Source organism: Aegilops tauschii, chromosome 1 (genome assembly GCF_002575655.3).
Source record: "Aegilops tauschii subsp. strangulata cultivar AL8/78 chromosome 1, Aet v6.0, whole genome shotgun sequence".
NCBI classification, from domain to species: domain Eukaryota; kingdom Viridiplantae; phylum Streptophyta; class Magnoliopsida; order Poales; family Poaceae; genus Aegilops; species Aegilops tauschii.
This window is the reverse complement of record NC_053035.3, coordinates 432091882-432108581: the sequence shown is the minus strand read 5'-3', so window position 1 is coordinate 432108581 and position 16700 is coordinate 432091882. Positions and strand designations below refer to the sequence as shown.

The following is a 16700-nucleotide window of genomic DNA, read 5'->3' as shown; positions in this document are numbered from 1 at the left end:
TACCCAGAGTAAATATGTACATTCGAAAAGTCATGTGAGGCCGAGACGTCACCACAACACAAGTGATGCAACCAAGACTGCACAACGCCGCGACACTACCTGTCGCAAGGAGAAGACGAAGGTCATGCGAGGCCGAGATGGTTCCATGACACCTATGTGCCACCGACTAGGTTGCAAGGCACCGCCTAGCAAAGACATACGAAGGAGCACTCAAACAAGAACCACAAGAACAACAACAAGGATGAAGCCTGTCAGAATGGGAAAGACGTACACCCCCAAGCCACGGCCCTCCCGGGTGACAGGAAGTCGCATCCATGGCCGCCACAACAAAGCCATGAAGCTCGCCAACCCAACGAACAAGCGCCCACCAAAGCTGATAGTAGGACAAGGGGGACCTCCCCTACCACCCACGGCTGCACCCCATGTGGGGTGCAAGCCGCATCCATGGCTGCCATTTGCACGCCAAGGAACCACCGACCTGCGCAACCACAGCAGGCCGACAGACAGGAGAAGAGGTGCCAACAGCATTGCCCCGCACCACACCGGAAAGCCCCCGACTACCACCAAGCTCCACAGAGTGCCACCCATGTCGTTCGCACCAAAGCAAATGGGGGAGCCTGATCTACAACAGTGGTGCAGGAACGGCGCAGCCCCAACGGATCCGAGATGGACCCGGCCGGATCCAGCCGCGCACCCTAGGCGGAATCGGGGGCGAGCCCGACTTTTTCTCCAAAAACTATGAAAACTTCGGAGTGCCTGTAAAGATGAGGCGAGAACCAGTTATCTTAACTGTAAAAGTCTTTTGTGAACTTTTTTTGCATTTACTTATGTGATACTGGAATCACACAAGGCCAAAACCAAGCTACAAAGTCTTCCATAATAAATTCAAAAATACTATTTACTTCTACACGTTGCATTTCCCAGGACGCACCATGGAAATCGCAAAGAATTTGCATCTCCTTGCACTTGCACAAATGTATGTGATACTCCTGAGGCGATCTAGTATCTCCTCAACCCACTGGCATCAGTATATCCCTGAAAGGAAAAAGAATGTCCCAGAAGTCTATAAATACATGTCGCTGTAAAGATGGTAATACCTTGGAAACAATGTACTTTTTTTTGAAGGAAAACAACATTCTAGCACCACAATAATAAATATATGGGCGTTCTTCCCAAGCAAACTTACATGATCAGATAATTTCTGTTCTACCAGTGAAACTCATGGATATCTACGGACTCTATTCGCCTGATATGACCCTGAAAATGAGTTGCAGAAGGTAAGCCGTAAGCGTCTGTAGCTTTTGCTTAAATTTATTTCACTAATATGCTCAAATTTGATCTAGTTTGTGAATGGCAGATCCCCCCTAACCACCACCTAACTATCATGTTACTCCATCAGTGATGGCTATGCATGATAGGTGCTCATGTACAACTGAGAAGGGCTTACCAAAGAAATTGCAAACTCTTACTCTCTTAGTATCTTAAATCTCTCCTATGTTACAAATGACGTGGTGTTACAACTTACAAATACAATTATGTTGTGTTAAAGACCGCAAATTCACAATGATGCTGTCAAGTGTCAGCTTGAAACATCACTAGTCAAGTAGTAATCCGCTAGGTGTTCTACCAAAAGAAGTGGATACATAATTATTTCAAGAAAAAAATATAGATAATCATTGTAACTCATTAAAAGTTTAGGGTAATAACCGTACGATAAGGTCAATAATTAGAGCTTGGGCTTCGGCGTTGCTGTTCAGGCAGGTACCAACATGCTGGAATTAAGGAAAAACTGTAGGCATGAATTATCAGAACAGGACAGAGTGTTGCTGGAAATAAAAACAAAATAGCTAATTTTATTTAGGAAAACATTTAGGTGTCCAAATAAATATATTTTTAAAGTCTGCACATGCATACAAATAATACAACAACAACGACAACAAAGCCTTTCAGTCCCAAACAAGTTGGGGTAGGCTATAGTTGAAACTCATAAGATCAAAATCATGTCATGGTTCTGGCACATGACTTGGTTTCGATGTTACATAAATTTGGTAGCGAAACTTTTGAGTGACACCATTTCTACTAAGTTTCTAGCTATCCTGTGCTCGAATAATTTTGGTACTGCAGAAAAAACAGTAGGCATGTACTTAAACTTGCGTATATATATTAAATATGCCTGGATATTACCACAGGAAACTATAAAAAAATCTGAACAAAAAATAAATCTTAAATATCTGAAAGCGCCCATCAAATCCCCCTCAGCAGTTCATCTACTGAAATTTTTTTTGGCGAGAAGTTCATCTACTGGTTCAAAAAGGACATGCCACAAAACACCATTTCAACATCAATCCTTTAAACTGGATGTTTTTTGTTAATTAAGCAACTGAATTTAGGTACTACCCTCATACTTTCAAGTGCTTACCCTTAAACATTAGAGGTGCCACCCACTTATACCCTTAATATTCCAATGTACCAACTTCTCCAAAATGGTAATCCAAAGCTTTCACAGATTGTTCATCAGACAACTTGGTTGGAGATGTTGGAAACCAACAAGAATAAATATCTGCTTAATTTAGCCAACGAAGGTGCTCCTGACCAAGATGAAAGGGACAATCTGTCCAAGTCGTGCAGATGGTGATAAGGAAGCGATACTGTATGTCGAAAGTAGCAACAAGTGACCAGTAAGAAGGCGACGGACAACGTCAGATCACAAAAAAGGCTACAGAAAGGATCGAGAGGGCAAAGTCACATCAACAACAATGATAGGGGCACCGAGCTCGATTCAATTGAAAAGACCATGGGAAACCCCCAAAAAAGCGACTAAATGATTTACGGTGAAATGGATGAATTCCCCACCATGCAGACAGATTCAAAATGAGATGACTTGGATGGAGTCAGATGGATGATGGACACGATGGCAATGGACACAAAGATGCAGCAACAGTGATTATGGACGAAGATGCAGCACAACAGAGGAGAAGAGCAGGCAGAACTGAAGCAGCACACCAGCACACATATAACCAGCCCTACAAACCATCGAGCAAACATGACAGTAGAACCATGGCAAAAATGACCCAGTGCAGAAGAACCTCACCCAGCATCAACATCGCAGCAAGGCCCGACACCCAGTACAAGTGATAGCGTCGCAACTTGCAGTCAGCTCTTCCTCTGGTGTGTGGCAGCGACTGCGACACACCAGCATCAGCAGGACGGTTCCGGGAGCTGGTAATGATATATTGATATGCACGGGCTGGCGATGACGCTGGATAAAGAGCAGCAACAAGCTCTGATCTGGGGAAGCTGCCGACGACGGGAAGGGCTACTGCTGCAATGGGCCAAGCCTGCAGGGTAGCTTCTACCACCCAAGGGCGTGCTAATGTAGCCCAGCGACAAGTGGCAGTAGAAGAAGATGAGCCGCCTGTTACCTAGAGGATACCGGGCAGCACGGTCCAGACGAGTTAGAAAGTCACAACCTGGCATCAACAGATCCGGCCAGAATGGTGATGCAGATGGCCAAACCATGCCTCCAAGTCGATCAGATCAGACGAGGATGGAGATTGACAGCGATAATGAGCTCAAGTCCAAACAAAATCAATGCCAGAAATGAGGAGAGGACAAAGGATACACACCCGGACAGTTTGGTCCGCGAAGACGACCTTGCTGTCGAGGAAGACGAAGAGAAGCTGCTGCTACCATAGGGATACGAGAGAAGCTCGCCAAAGGAACACATGGCCACATGAGACAAGAAGGAACGAGCTACCACTACATCTAGATAAAGATCGATGCCGCCACCAGGAGTGGAGATTGCTCCTCCCTGGACCAATGCAGCAGCGACGGAGAGTGGTGGCGCCAGGAGAGAACCTGGCACAAGGATACTACCTGAAGCAATAATTACCTCTAATATTTTGCATATTCCTTTTTCAAAAGCCAACTTAACGTCGAGAGGATCAAGATCGCCACTTTCATAATCAACAATAAGATCTTCCATGCATTCAAATGACCTGTACATAGTAAAAAAATGTCAAAAATTCTTGGATATAATGTCGATTTGTAGATATCTACAGCATTGTTAGCACTTGGCACATAATTCCTTGGCGAGCCAGAATTTATTTAGTTCATGTCCTATATACTGTAGATTCTGATTGCATAGATTTGATCATTGTGACTTCAAACATTCTACTGGTGAATTACGCCATTGACCTTTGATGCTTCACAAGAAACAGATACGAGCAACTTTTGGTAGAAGTGTCAAAGAACCTTACTTGTTAACACCACTCTGTTCCTTCTGCGCTACCTCAAACTTCCCAAACCAAGGGAAGATAACATATTTGATGTACTCCAAACATGGGTTGCATGCTGCTACTTTTGGAGGACAGACAGCCCTGCTTATTTTTCCATTCAAAGCGCACTGCAACGTACAGAAGTGCAATTTCAAACAACCTTATTGTACCAAAAAAAAAAAGAAAAGAAAAACTGTGGACAGGAGAGCAATGATTGACAACTAGAAAATGTACAAGAAGCAACATCTCTATCTACGTCCTTTTACATGGCAAGATTATCCAAAAAAGCCCATGCAAAACTGAACTACTCAACCCATATTTAGAAGCAGGGCCAGCCCTGGAGCAGGGCAGTGGGTGTGACGGCCTAGGACCCAAGCTAATTAGGGGCCCATATCTCGTGTATTTCGTATAGCATGCACTATAAAATGCAAGCTCAGCCTAGAGTTCATGGGCCCTACTTTGAAGTTTGGCCTAGGGCCCTTCAAATACCAGGTCCGGACCTGTTTAGAGGGACCAAAATACAGAAGTTAAGAGGCTCCTGTACTGTAAAGAGTTTTCAGGCTCCTGTTAACATAAAATTGACAACCTCATGATACTGACCTGAAAATTCTAGAATTGAAACAGTCTAAGCAAATTTAGCTTGGAATGCAAAAGTTGTGCCAATAAATGCTAACTTCTTTATTGCTGAATGACTATAACACATACCTCCTTATCGTGCATGAAGATGTTCCATTTTGGTTCCCTCATGTTATAAGGGTCCTTTAGTACAATATAAGGATTATCTACTAAATTAGGTAGTGTATCTGTACTTCAAGTTAAGGATCTATCTCATGAAATAAATATTATCATCCAAGCTCCAAACAACAAAGTACAAACAGAAAGATGCATCATAAACAATCAGGACTGCAAAAGAAGAAAAAAAGCCAGAATCAAGATACTGTGAAACATACTTGGTTTGCTTTCGCTTTTTATGTCTTCACAATACTCTCTGGTTAGCATGACAATTTCTTGCTGATCCATGCTGAAGAGCCATATATCCGCCTGCAACTACAAAACAGAAGGATTTGTGTATTTAATGCAGGATCAAGATTATAGACACATAAGCAGGCTGCTCATAAACACAAGTTGTTTGTATCAGGTGCAAATGATTTTCTTTATTCATTAAAATAATTTTTCTATAATGGGATACTGAGATGATCACAAAAAACTATGGTGACCTAAACATTTTCACAAGATCTAAATTAGAACTTAAAGGCATCTACTCGAAAGAAACAATTGTGATACATTGCCGGTGCCCAGTGTTACAGAAAGGCTACTTCATACCAAAGTGCTAGCTTACATCAAATATGCCAAGCCTACCTTTTTGCTACAAACTCTATTCAGGTTACTTCATATCAAAGTGCTAGCTTACAGTGACTATGTCAAGGGGTGAAATCCTGCCCCTTTTGCTACCAACTCTGTTCGGGTTCATTTCAGTTCAGAAGAAGACAGATACATGGTCTCTGAACTAAAACCACGTCAGTTATTTTGGAACGGAGGGAGTATTTGTGTTGTGTTCACTACCTGAACAAACAAAAACTGGTCTAGCTTTTAAAATCTCTACTGTTAAAGTAGCCACACAAGTAGAAGTATCCATGAGGGGTGCTCAGTCTCATGTCTGTCTTATTCATGTAACATAATAATAATATGTAGTCCCCTACAGTATATTACAACTAGTATATGTTTGTATTGCTTCAGTTATGATTGGATCTTTGTTTTCCTCAGTTGACTGCAAAATTCAGTTTTTGTATAAGCCATGACTCTACTTAGAGCCAACAAAGCAACAAAGGTTGAAAAACGAAAGGTGCCTTGCAAAAATGGAAGCTAACGAAGTAAAGTAATCTTTGTGTGACAGGACATGGTGAATTTATTACTAAGGAAACCAACCTTCGGACATAATATAGCAGCAACTTGCATGCATGGGTAAAATATCACAGCAGCAGGCAGTCGCGGGTCATATGGGGCTGTTTCCGTGCAACAGCTGCTCATTAAACAATAAATTGGCTTGCTTGTTACAAGAACGAGAAACTATCTGGCAACACAATGTTCAAGGGTTTGAAAGTGAAAAAGGACCAAAAATTAGCATAAAAAGTGGATACCTTGCCATTCTTTTTAGAGTGCATTTTCTGGAGACATCCAGGGCAACTGGCCAGTAATCAGATGCATGCCTTTCCAACACATCTGAGAACCATACAAGCTCTACTCTGTCAAGATCCATGCCAGCTGCTTTCCACATCTCAATATTGTAGCAGCCAATTTTCCTTATTACATATTTATTGCTGCAAATCCTATGGTTCCGTTGGGCAAACCAATCTGCTATCAATATTTTAACTATGTAACCAGCTTTGACCATCTTGTTGACATAAATTGTCTTCAAAAGCCCCTGAAAGATAGAGCAGATAACAGGCTAAATCAAGCTGGACTGCAGTGAGAATGAACATGGGCAGACAAGAGAAGAGAGGTGTGTGGTGTCTGCAGTGAGATGACAAAGTTCAGTATAGCTCAAACCGGGACCATCCTTGTTTGTCGATAACGGGGCATACGATAATGTAAATGCAGATTTTTTATTTTTATTTTTTAGCTATACCTGGGTTATGTCCATCCAGGGGGTTGGCTCAAACCAAACGTAGCAAATGGGAGCATTCTTCTTCTGGAGCAGGAGCCGGAATTCATCCGCATAGACGCACTGATCCCCGATGCTCCTCAGGGCCGCGATCCTCTCATAGCAACTCGGCTCCATTGAGTCCCTACAAAAGTACATGATAAATTCACATGTGACATTCCCACAGGCCACAGCTTTATGAAAGAGACATTGCAATCCATTATCCATGTCAACTCCAACCTGTCGATGCTGGCAGCCACATCAGCCCAGCTATCCATGGTCGGAGTCTCGGAGGTTTGCTCCGTAGAGTTTGTCTCCAGCATACGTTGTTGCCTAGAGCGACATCAGAAGACGACGATAAATAAACAGATTATTAGTACAGTTTTGCTGTTTTGGGTTTGTAAGGAGGGCTTGAGATTCTAAGGGGGCATGAAGCGGATTGAAGTACCTCGCCATTTGGGTGGCAAAACCGACGCGGAGACGGGGCCGCGAGTTGGGAGGCATCGCTGGAGACTTGGAGGAGCCGGGAAGGAGCGGCGGCAAGCCAGGGGCGGAGCCAGGATGAAATGCGAGAGGGGGCAAAGATGTAGTATAATTTTTTTTTCCAGAGAACTATATACGAACTAAAGGCTAGATCACTTAAAACCCCAACCACACAAGCACATATATAGTGTGTAAGAAGCAAAGTCATATATTTCATGAATATACTTATGAAAAGTTCATTCCCAAAGTAAATGTAAACTAACCACTTAAGGCACAAAAACTTGAGAAATCAATATGTCGTTCCTTTTTATTCATACGCCCCAAATTTCTAAGCTTCAAGCTGCATGAAAAAGAAACATCTTTAAATATGAGAGAATGTAAATACTGATAAATAAATAAAATAAGCTTGAGAACATTACCTCCTTCCGTTTCATCCCACGTCGGCTTTTCGCATGAAAGCGTTTAACTATCACCTCATTAGTAATATTATCTAGCATTTCCTTTTCTACGAAGCAAATAAGGCTATTGCTCAAATAATCATCACCCATCTTGTTACGTAAAGCATTCTTCACAAGCTTCATTGCGGAGAAGCATCTCTCAACGGTTGCAGTGGCAACAGGAAGAGTCAGTACTAATTTCAAAAGTCGATAGACAAGAGGATAAGAAAAGTGCTTCTTCGTAGATACCATCAGTTTAGCCAGGTCATTGATAGTTTCCAAGCTAGCAAATCTTATATCATTGCGTACATTATCTATGTACAGGCAAAGCTCCTTCTCAAGATGCTCCAACTCAGTATCACTAAAGTCATTAGGATAAAATAGCCAACTTCAACAACTTCTCATGATCATAGTGACTAAACTGACCGCTTGGGTTGAAAGCAGACATACAACAAAGCAACTCATTGTTTACCTCATTGAATCTGCGATTTAGTTCTTCTGCCAATAAATCCAAGACAGCAAAAAAAAAACAATCAACTCTATAATGATGCTCATTATTAATGCCAGTCCTCTGCCTTGGCTTCTTTGGATTTACGTACTCCTTTTCCATGTCCACAATTGAGATATCATTCTTGTCGCAAAAAGAACATACCTTGCTCAGGAGAGAATTCCATCCATGTTGAGATCTAAGCTTATCTAGCTCCCGCTTAACAGATTCCACATCTGATATAGCATTTACAATGTCCATATCCTTTCTCTGAAATGTTTTTGACAGCCCATTTGTTAAAGCTAATATAATCATCATCATGTGTAGAAAGAATGCAGAATCAAATGACCGGAAATATTTTAGAAGACCACTGGCTTGACGTTGCTTAGTAGCATCTGAGCCCTCTTCCTCCACATACTCTAGAACTTTTACCACCGAGGTAAACATCTTCGACAAACTTGACAAAGTGGTATAGTGAGAATTCCATCTTGTATCTCCTGGTCTTTGAAGAGAAATCTCCTGGTTTAATCCGGACCCTGTAGCAATCTCTCCCTTACCAATTGCTTTCCTCACTTCTTCTCGATGGCTCTCTCCAAGTTTATCCTTTCTCTTGCAAGATGATCCAACGACATTCACCAATAATGATATCATATCAAAGAAATCTCCAACATCAAATATCTTTTTTGCAATGGCCACAACAACCAAGTTAAGTTTATGAGCAAAACAATGTACGTAATAAGCTGAGCTATTCTCCCTCATAATCTTGGCTTGCAAAACATTAAACTCACCTGCCATATTACTGGCCCCATCATAACCTTGTCCTCTCACTTGTTGTAGACTCAAGCCAAGCTTTGCAATTATAAAATCAATTTTAGACTTGAGATAAGCAGATGTTGTTTCCTTCACATGAAGAACACCAACAGACCTCTCATTTGATAGCCCACATGTATCTACATAGCGTAGAACCACTGCCATTTGCTCTTTGTTGGAAACATCACGACATTCATCAACTAATAAGCTGAACACGCCATTGTCAAGCTCCTTCAAAATACAACTCAACACTTCTTCTGCAAAGCACTCAGTAATATCCTTCTGAATTGTTGAAGACAGTAACTGATTATTAAGTGGAGCATTTTTTAATGCTTTGGCTATAACATCATTGTGCATAATTGTATAATCCATCAACTCCCTGTAGTTACCTTTATTTGTAGACTCTTTTGACTCATCATGGCCACGAAATGGTTGTCCTTGATGCAACAAGTATCTGCATACATTAATTGCAGCATTTAACCGGATAAGATGCTCATTCTTCTCAAGGTCGGTCTGTTTATATAAGGCTACAGGAATTGATTGTTCTGTTCTCATTAGATCCTCACATTTCTTTAGTGCCTTGTTATGGAAACTATCACGATCGCCCACATGAGTTGCAAATCTCTCTACTGCCTTCTTCCAGTTGACAAAGCCATCAACCACAAATGCATCATGGCCAGGTTTGTTACCTTTAATGTTGTCCCTAAACAAATAGCAGTACAAGCAATATGCCTCGTCCTCTACCTCACTGTACTCTAGCCAATTACGATGCAGATCATACCATTCGGGATTAAAATACCGCTTACTCTTACCAATCCATCTCGGTTTAAACTTGGAGGGACAAGGTTGATATGCCCCCCATGCCAGGTACTTTCTCCTAATCTCCTCATGCTGATTGACATTAAAATCTGTAAGTCTCTTCCTTTTAGATGGATCCCGAGTAAGCTTGTCCAGATCAACTATTTCAGGCATACTACCAGTCGTCGACTTTGCAAAAAATCTCTCCATTAGCTTTCCTGTCAATGCCAAATAGTTGAACAGTAAATAAATCATAATACCAGAAGGTGAAATATCACCATAGGCTTTATTCTACTCCAACGATTTCAAACTTGTTCATACAAAATTAGTAGATTTAGGCGTTTAGCAAGGTTCAGTCAACCTAATTATCAATTCATACATTACAAATTTACAATCTATATTTGATACATTTACTACTGAACAAAATAAAGATATAGAAATTAGAAGGAAAAGGCCAAGAAAACTGAACCTAGGGCTTACCTTGATTGATCAGCGCGACAGCGTCCACAGATTCTTTCCTGCCGGTGCAGAACGGCCGGACCCGAACGACATGCACCGTGCGAAACTGCGAATCGAGGATGGCCGCCGGAGTGGCGTCGTGTAGTGTAGGTGCCGCGTACAGCCGTGGACTGCAAGCGTCGGCGGCTTCGATGCGTCAATCAGTCAAGGCGGCAGGCGGCGAACTCGTGATCTCCTGATTTCCCGAAGGCGATGTGCGCTTCCAGCGAATTGGGCAGCAGCCTGCTTGTATTCTATTTAGATGGGCTGCTGGGCTAGCTATTATTTCCTATACATGGACGTGGGCTTGAAATATTTGACAGAAAACTGAGAGTAGAGGGGGCAAACACCTTGAGCTGAGCAGGGGCAACATTGGACATACTGGGCCTGGTATAAAAGGGCCTAAAAAACGAGTGGGGGCATTTGCCCCCACAACCCAGTACGTAGATTCGCCCCTGCGGCAAGCTGCTGCTTGAAGTTCAGGAGCCGCAGGCGACCGCCGATGGGCCGGTAGAGGAGGTGGAGGAGGTGGCAGCGGTGCAGGTGCTCCGGCGAGAGGAAGACGAGGAACGGACGGGACGGAGGGTGGCGGTAGCAGAGCTAAGCGGCAGCGGCGGCGCCAAGGGAGCTGTCGGAGAAGAGAACCAGAGGGCATTTGCGGGCTAGCAGCAGGGCCGGCCCCGATCCGGATCTGGGCAACCCGGGCAATGAGCTGGCCCAAAAAATCGGCGGACGAGCTGTTTTTTTTTTCTCTTTAGTTTTTTAGTCGGGTTTTTTCAAGAAAAAACAGCCTGATAAATTTTAGTCTGCAAGCCAAGATCGAACTTGTCTTTTGAAGGTCGGGCTTTTGCAAGATCAAGCTGAAACCGGTCTGGCTCGATAAATGTCTAGTGCTATGTTTGGATGTCTGTATTGGACCATGTGAAATGGATTCAGTACTTTCTAGGTACCAATTCGGGTGTTTGAGTGTGCACCGAAACGTCCGGATTGAAACATGCCAAATTTAGGAGCATAATTGCCCTCACCCCTGCAACCCTCCTTCGATAGCAATACAAACCTTCCTGGCTCCGATTTGGGTCTAATTAACCAAATCCCCCAAAAGAAAATGATTGGATACAGACGGCGGGGACTTGCCGCCATCCCAGCGTGAGACCAAAAGCTTCAGGAGGCGGTGGCACCGCAGGTATCCATCCAGACTCCCTGGCCCTCCTCCTTTTTTCGGTAGCGGCTCACCTTCTAGTCCTCTTGATCGCCTCTTTTCTTGACTCCTCCTGCAACGTTCCTCTGCTCCCTCCTCCTACAGCCTTCCATCCCGCCCATCTCCGGTCATGGCAGCCCGTCTCCTCCCATGCCCGTAGCGACCCTTATGCCATCTTCTTCTCCCCCTTCCCATGACCCCCTTCCTATCATTCTTTGACCAGTAAGCCTCTTTATAGATTTATCTTTTGCCATCAATTTACTAACCATAAATTTATCTTTTGCATGTTGTTGTTGAATGGTCATGTCATGGTGAACAAAAATGTGAACTTCATATGTTGTTCTAAGTTGTATTGAATTATAGTCACACATTGCTATATAATTATCCAATTGTAGTCACACGTTTGTGACGTCCGGATAGTTAAGCTACAGTAATCCCATGCTAATGTTGCCACGTTATCACATTTACTATTGCTAAGTCCCACGTTGATTCAAGTAAATTCAAAATTCAAATTGCAAGTGAGAAAACATTTCTTCAAATGGTCAAACAAAAATGTTACAATGTTATAAATAATCCCCTGATATTTGTCGAAGAGGAACTAACATTAAATGATTTTTAAAATTACCCCTAGAAATATTTTAGTGGATCAGGGGAATTAAATAAACACATTTTAATTCAAATATAATTTTGAACAGTTCCAACTGACCTCAAAACCTTTTGTGCAACCCTGTAAGATAGCCTAGTATTTATTTGCTAAGTCTCGCAATTAACAAAAATCATCTAACTGCAAAAAGTAAATGCAAAATATTAGAGAAAACTACGAAACAGTAAATAAAATAATAAAAAGATAAGGCCTGCATTATTGTGCACTTGTAGCCCAGTGCTACAGTGCCAGCCCAAGCCCACAATGGCTTTTTCCCCACCTATGTATAGAATCTGAGAGGCCATGGCGTGGTGGATGCGTGCCCGCCGTCCAGGCCGACGACTGACGTTGTTTCAAGCATCCGGCGGAACCATGCGATGGATAAGAACACCCCGCACACCCTGGACAAACCCTAGATGCTTTCCCCTCACCCCTCGCCTCACTCTCTCCCTCACAGTACCCCACCGGCCGCTGCCGCCATGGTCGTCATCGTCGCCGCGGTCACCGACTTCCCCGACGCCTGAAACGCTGTCTAGGAGCTTCCTCACCTTCTTTTCCTTCGACTATGCCCACCAAATCGAGTTGAGCCGCCCCGTATGCTCGCCATCGAGCACATCTTCGTCGCGTACATCGTCGGCGTCCGGCGTCGTTTGCCGCTACTAACGTCCGTCCCCAACCTCCCCGTCCTCGACCGGCCCCAGTGGACCGCTTCTTCCTCGTCTCCTCGAAGTCCCCGACCGGATCTGGGCCGCGCCCCTGGCGCCCCCGACGTCGCTGCCGCACACCGTCGCCGCCTCGTCCCGCCACTGCTTCGACGGAGCCATCCACCGTCGTCGTCGCCTCCTCGTCCTCCTCCCCAAGCCCCGTTGCCCCAAACACTACGCCCCCCTTGAGCCGCTACCCCCTCTCCTCTCTCCTCTGCCTCGTTCCCGGCCGACGCGCGCCCTCCCCTGCTCACCGCACGACGCGCCGTCGTGCGCGCACGCGCTCGCCCTCACCTAGCGCCACCACGCCGCTCGCCTGCTCCCCTGCACACTGCTCGGGGCGCGCCCTGCACGCGCCCACCCGTGCCCCGTGGCCGTGCCCTGCCTCGCCCACGGCCACCGCTGCCGGTCGCCCCTGCCCCGCGCCCCGCCCGCCGAGCCCTCGCGCGTGCCCCTCACTACCCTGCCTCGCCGGCGCTGCTGCAGCTCACCGGAACCGCCGGTCGCCTCCGCCCCGCTTAAAGGTGCCCGCTGCTGCTCCTCTGTCACCCGCGCCGGCCGCCTCCACCGCGCCCGCTCGTCACCGTCCTTGCCCGGCCCCACGAGCGCATGGCCCCTGCCTCCCAGCGTCGCCGGCGCCCCGCAGCGCCTCGCTAGTCCCGCCCCCGCGGCTGGCCTGGGCGAGCGCCGTAACAGGCGCTGTGCCCGGTAGCGCCCGTGCCCGCTATGGCCCCTGGGCCAATGACACAAGGGGTCCACGCCCCTGAGAAAATAATGAAAATATAAAAATAAAATAAAATGTTAATTAATTGATTAATTAAAGAATTAATTAACTTAATTAATTTTGGTTAATTAACCTAATCATTTAAAGTAAACTAATTAATCGTGATTAGTCAGTCTTAGTCAATGACGAACGGGACCCACACGTCTATTGACCCAGTCAACAGACGGTTGACTGCTGACATCACCCTGATATCATGCTGATGTCATAATTACATTTTCCAATTAAATTAATTCTGTTAATTCTAAAAAGGAATTAAATCTTTAAAAATTAATATAAAATAAACCGTAGCTCGGATGGAAAAACTGTGTACATGAAAGTTGCTCAGAATGACGAGACGGATCCGGATTCACAGCCCGTTCGTCCGCCACACATCCCTAGAATAGCAAACCTGCAACTTTTCCCCTCCGATTCATCTGTCCGAAAACGCGAAACACCGGGGATATTTTCCCGGATGTTTCCCCCCTTCACCGGTATCACCTCATACCGCGTTATAACACGTCTAGCTCTGCCTGTTGTCCTGTTATGCACTTGCTTGCTATGTATTTACTGTTTCTCCCCCCTCTTCTCTTCGGTAAACCCCGTGACGATGTTGATGCCCCTGTGGTCGACTACGTCACCGACGACCCCTCCTTCTTGTCTGAGCAACCAGGCAAGCCCCCCCCCCTTGATCATCAGATATCGCCTATTCCTTCTCTCTACTGCTTGCATTAGAGTAGTGTAGCATGTTACTGCTTTCGGTTAATCCTATTCTGATGCATAGCCTGTCATTGGTGCTACAGTTGTTACCCTTACCTGCTATCCTACTACTTAGTATAGGATGCTAGTGTTCCATCAGTGGCCCTACACTCTTGTCCGTCTGCCATGCTATACTACTGGGCCGTGATCACTTCGGGAGGTGATCACGGGCATATGCTATATACTTTATACTGTTACATTACTTATGATACTGTTCGGAGATGGGGGCTGAAGGGGCAGGTGGCTCCATCCCTGTAGAGGTGGGTCTGGGTTCCCGACGGCCCTCGACTGTTACTTTGTGGCGGAGCGACATGGCAGGTTGAGACCACCTAGGCGAGAGGTGGGCCTGGCCCTGGTCGGCGTTCGCGGTTACTTCATAATAACACGCTTAACGAGATCTTGGTATTTGATCTGAGTCTGTCCACTGGCCTATACGCACTAACCAACTACGCGGGAACAGTTATGGGCACTAGACGTCGTGGTATCAGCCGAAGCCTTCGTGACGTCAGTGACTGAGCGGCGCGCGCCGGATTGGAACGTAAGCCTGCTCTTGTATTAAGGGGGCTAGTTCTGCTTCCGGCCGCCTCGCAACGTGCAGGTGTGCAATGGGCGATGGGCCCAGACCCCTGCGCCATAGGATTTAGACCGCGTGCTGACCTCTTTGTTGTGCCTAGGTAGGGCTGCGACGTGTTGATCTTCCGAGGCCGGGCATGACCCAGGAAAGTGTGTCCGGCCAAATGGGATCGAGCGTGTTGGGAAATGTGGTGCACCCCTGTAGGGAAGTTTATCTATTCGAATAGCCGTGTCCCTTGGTAAAAGGGCATCCCGGAGTTGTACCTTGACCTTATGACAACTAGAACCGGATACTTAATAAAACACACCATTCCAAGTGCCACATATAACCCGGTGATCGCTCTCTAACATGGCGATGAGGAGGGGATTGCTGGGTAGGATTATGCTATGCGATGCTACTTGGTGAACTTACCATCTACTCTCTTCTACATGCTGCAAGATGGAGGTGGCCAGAAGCGTAGTCTTCCACATGATTAGCTATCCCCCTGTTATTCTGGCATTCTACAGTTCAGTCCACCGATATGGCCCTTTACACATATACCCATGCATATGTAGTGTAGCTCCTTGCTTGCGAGTACTTTGGATGAGTACTCACGGTTGCTTTTCTCCCTCTTTCCCCCCTTTCCTTTTCTCCCTGGTTGTCGCAACCAGATGTTGGAGCCCAGGAGCCAGACGCCACCATCGACGACGACTCCTACTACACTGGAGGTGCCTACTACTACGTGCAGGCCGCTGACGACGACCAGGAGTAGTTTAGGAGGATCCCAGGCAGGAGGCCTGCGCCTCTTTTGATCTGTATCCTAGTTTGTGCTAGCCTTCTTAAGGCAGACTTGTTACTTATGTCTGTACTCAGATATTGTTGCTTCCGCTGACTCGTCTATGATCGAGCACTTGTATTCGAGCCCTCGAGGCCCCTGGCTTGTATTATGATGCTTGTATGACTTATTTATGTTTTTAGAGTTGTGTTGTGATATATTCCCGTGAGTCCCTAATCTTGATCGTACACGTTTGCGTGCATGATTAGTGTACGATTGAATCGGGGGCGTCACAAGTTGGTATCAGAGCCGACTGCCTGTAGGAATCCCCCTTCCACACTCCTTGGCCGAAGTCGAGTCTAGACTTTAGAAAACTTTTACTAACATGGATGTGCGGCCCATGGGCCCATGTTGCCATTGGGTGGTATTAGGATCTTTTATTCCTCGTCTATACTCTGGGATTCTAATCTCTCTTCTATTCGGGTTAAATGATTTTCTAGAAATCTAACTTTAGAATCTCGTTACTACTTCCTCCCGAAGAACCCCTCACTCCAGATGATTGCTTCGTGCACCAGAAGAATTCGAAGATACTCTTCGATGTTCTCTTGAGACTCTGTGCCTGTCGCTTTTGTAGTTCCCTACCACCGAAATATCCCAATGGATAAATACATACACCTGTCGTCCTTACTTTTATTCCCAGTTGATCTTGTTATTACAAGATACCCCTGAAATTCTCTCTATTGTTCCGAGAATACTTTGTGCCTACTGCCCTGCAGTTCTTTGCCACCTGAATACCCCTACGGATAATTTCTCGCACTTATCGAGTACCCGTACATTCCCAGTTGATTCATGTGTTTCACAAAAGTTTTCGAAATAC

The 16700-nt window shown here is 45.3% G+C and overlaps 2 protein-coding genes across 2 annotated transcripts; both read right to left on the bottom strand.

Annotated features, from left to right (window-relative positions):
- Positions 1 to 1719: 1719 nt before the first annotated feature.
- Positions 1720 to 7422, bottom strand: LOC109741894 (tyrosine--tRNA ligase 1, cytoplasmic). The gene is made up of 11 exons (XM_073509938.1): positions 7367 to 7422; positions 7159 to 7251; positions 6904 to 7063; positions 6416 to 6699; positions 6204 to 6297; positions 5228 to 5324; positions 4983 to 5080; positions 4260 to 4405; positions 3893 to 3998; positions 3627 to 3811; positions 1720 to 3219 (listed from the first exon to the last, which is right to left on the bottom strand). Exons 1-11 carry the CDS (start codon positions 7420 to 7422, stop codon positions 3024 to 3026), a joined length of 1515 nt encoding a protein of 504 aa, XP_073366039.1. The 3' UTR covers positions 1720 to 3023.
- A 51-nt stretch (positions 7423 to 7473) lies between these two features.
- LOC141023428 (uncharacterized) lies at positions 7474 to 10268 on the bottom strand. Its single transcript, XM_073500388.1, has one exon. The coding sequence runs from the start codon at positions 10186 to 10188 to the stop codon at positions 8209 to 8211; it is 1980 nt and encodes a 659-aa protein (XP_073356489.1). The 5' UTR covers positions 10189 to 10268; the 3' UTR covers positions 7474 to 8208.
- Between the last annotated feature and the right edge of the window lie 6432 nt (positions 10269 to 16700).

What these genes read in the sequence shown, in the direction of transcription:
- LOC109741894 (XM_073509938.1), bottom strand. Translation starts at nt 7,422, where the DNA reads ATGCCTCCCAACTCGCGGCCCCGTCTCCGCGTCGGTTTTGCCACCCAA. An exon ending in GAACAGAGTGGTGTTAACAA is followed by an intron (nt 3,999 to 4,259) that starts GTAAGGTTCTTT and finishes TACTATGTACAG; the next exon opens with GTCATTTGAATGCATGGAAG. An exon ending in TCGCGGACCAAACTGTCCGG is followed by an intron (nt 3,220 to 3,626) that starts GTGTGTATCCTT and finishes TATCATTACCAG; the next exon opens with CTCCCGGAACCGTCCTGCTG.
- LOC141023428 (XM_073500388.1), bottom strand. Translation starts at nt 10,188, where the DNA reads ATGATTTATTTACTGTTCAACTATTTGGCATTGACAGGAAAGCTAATG.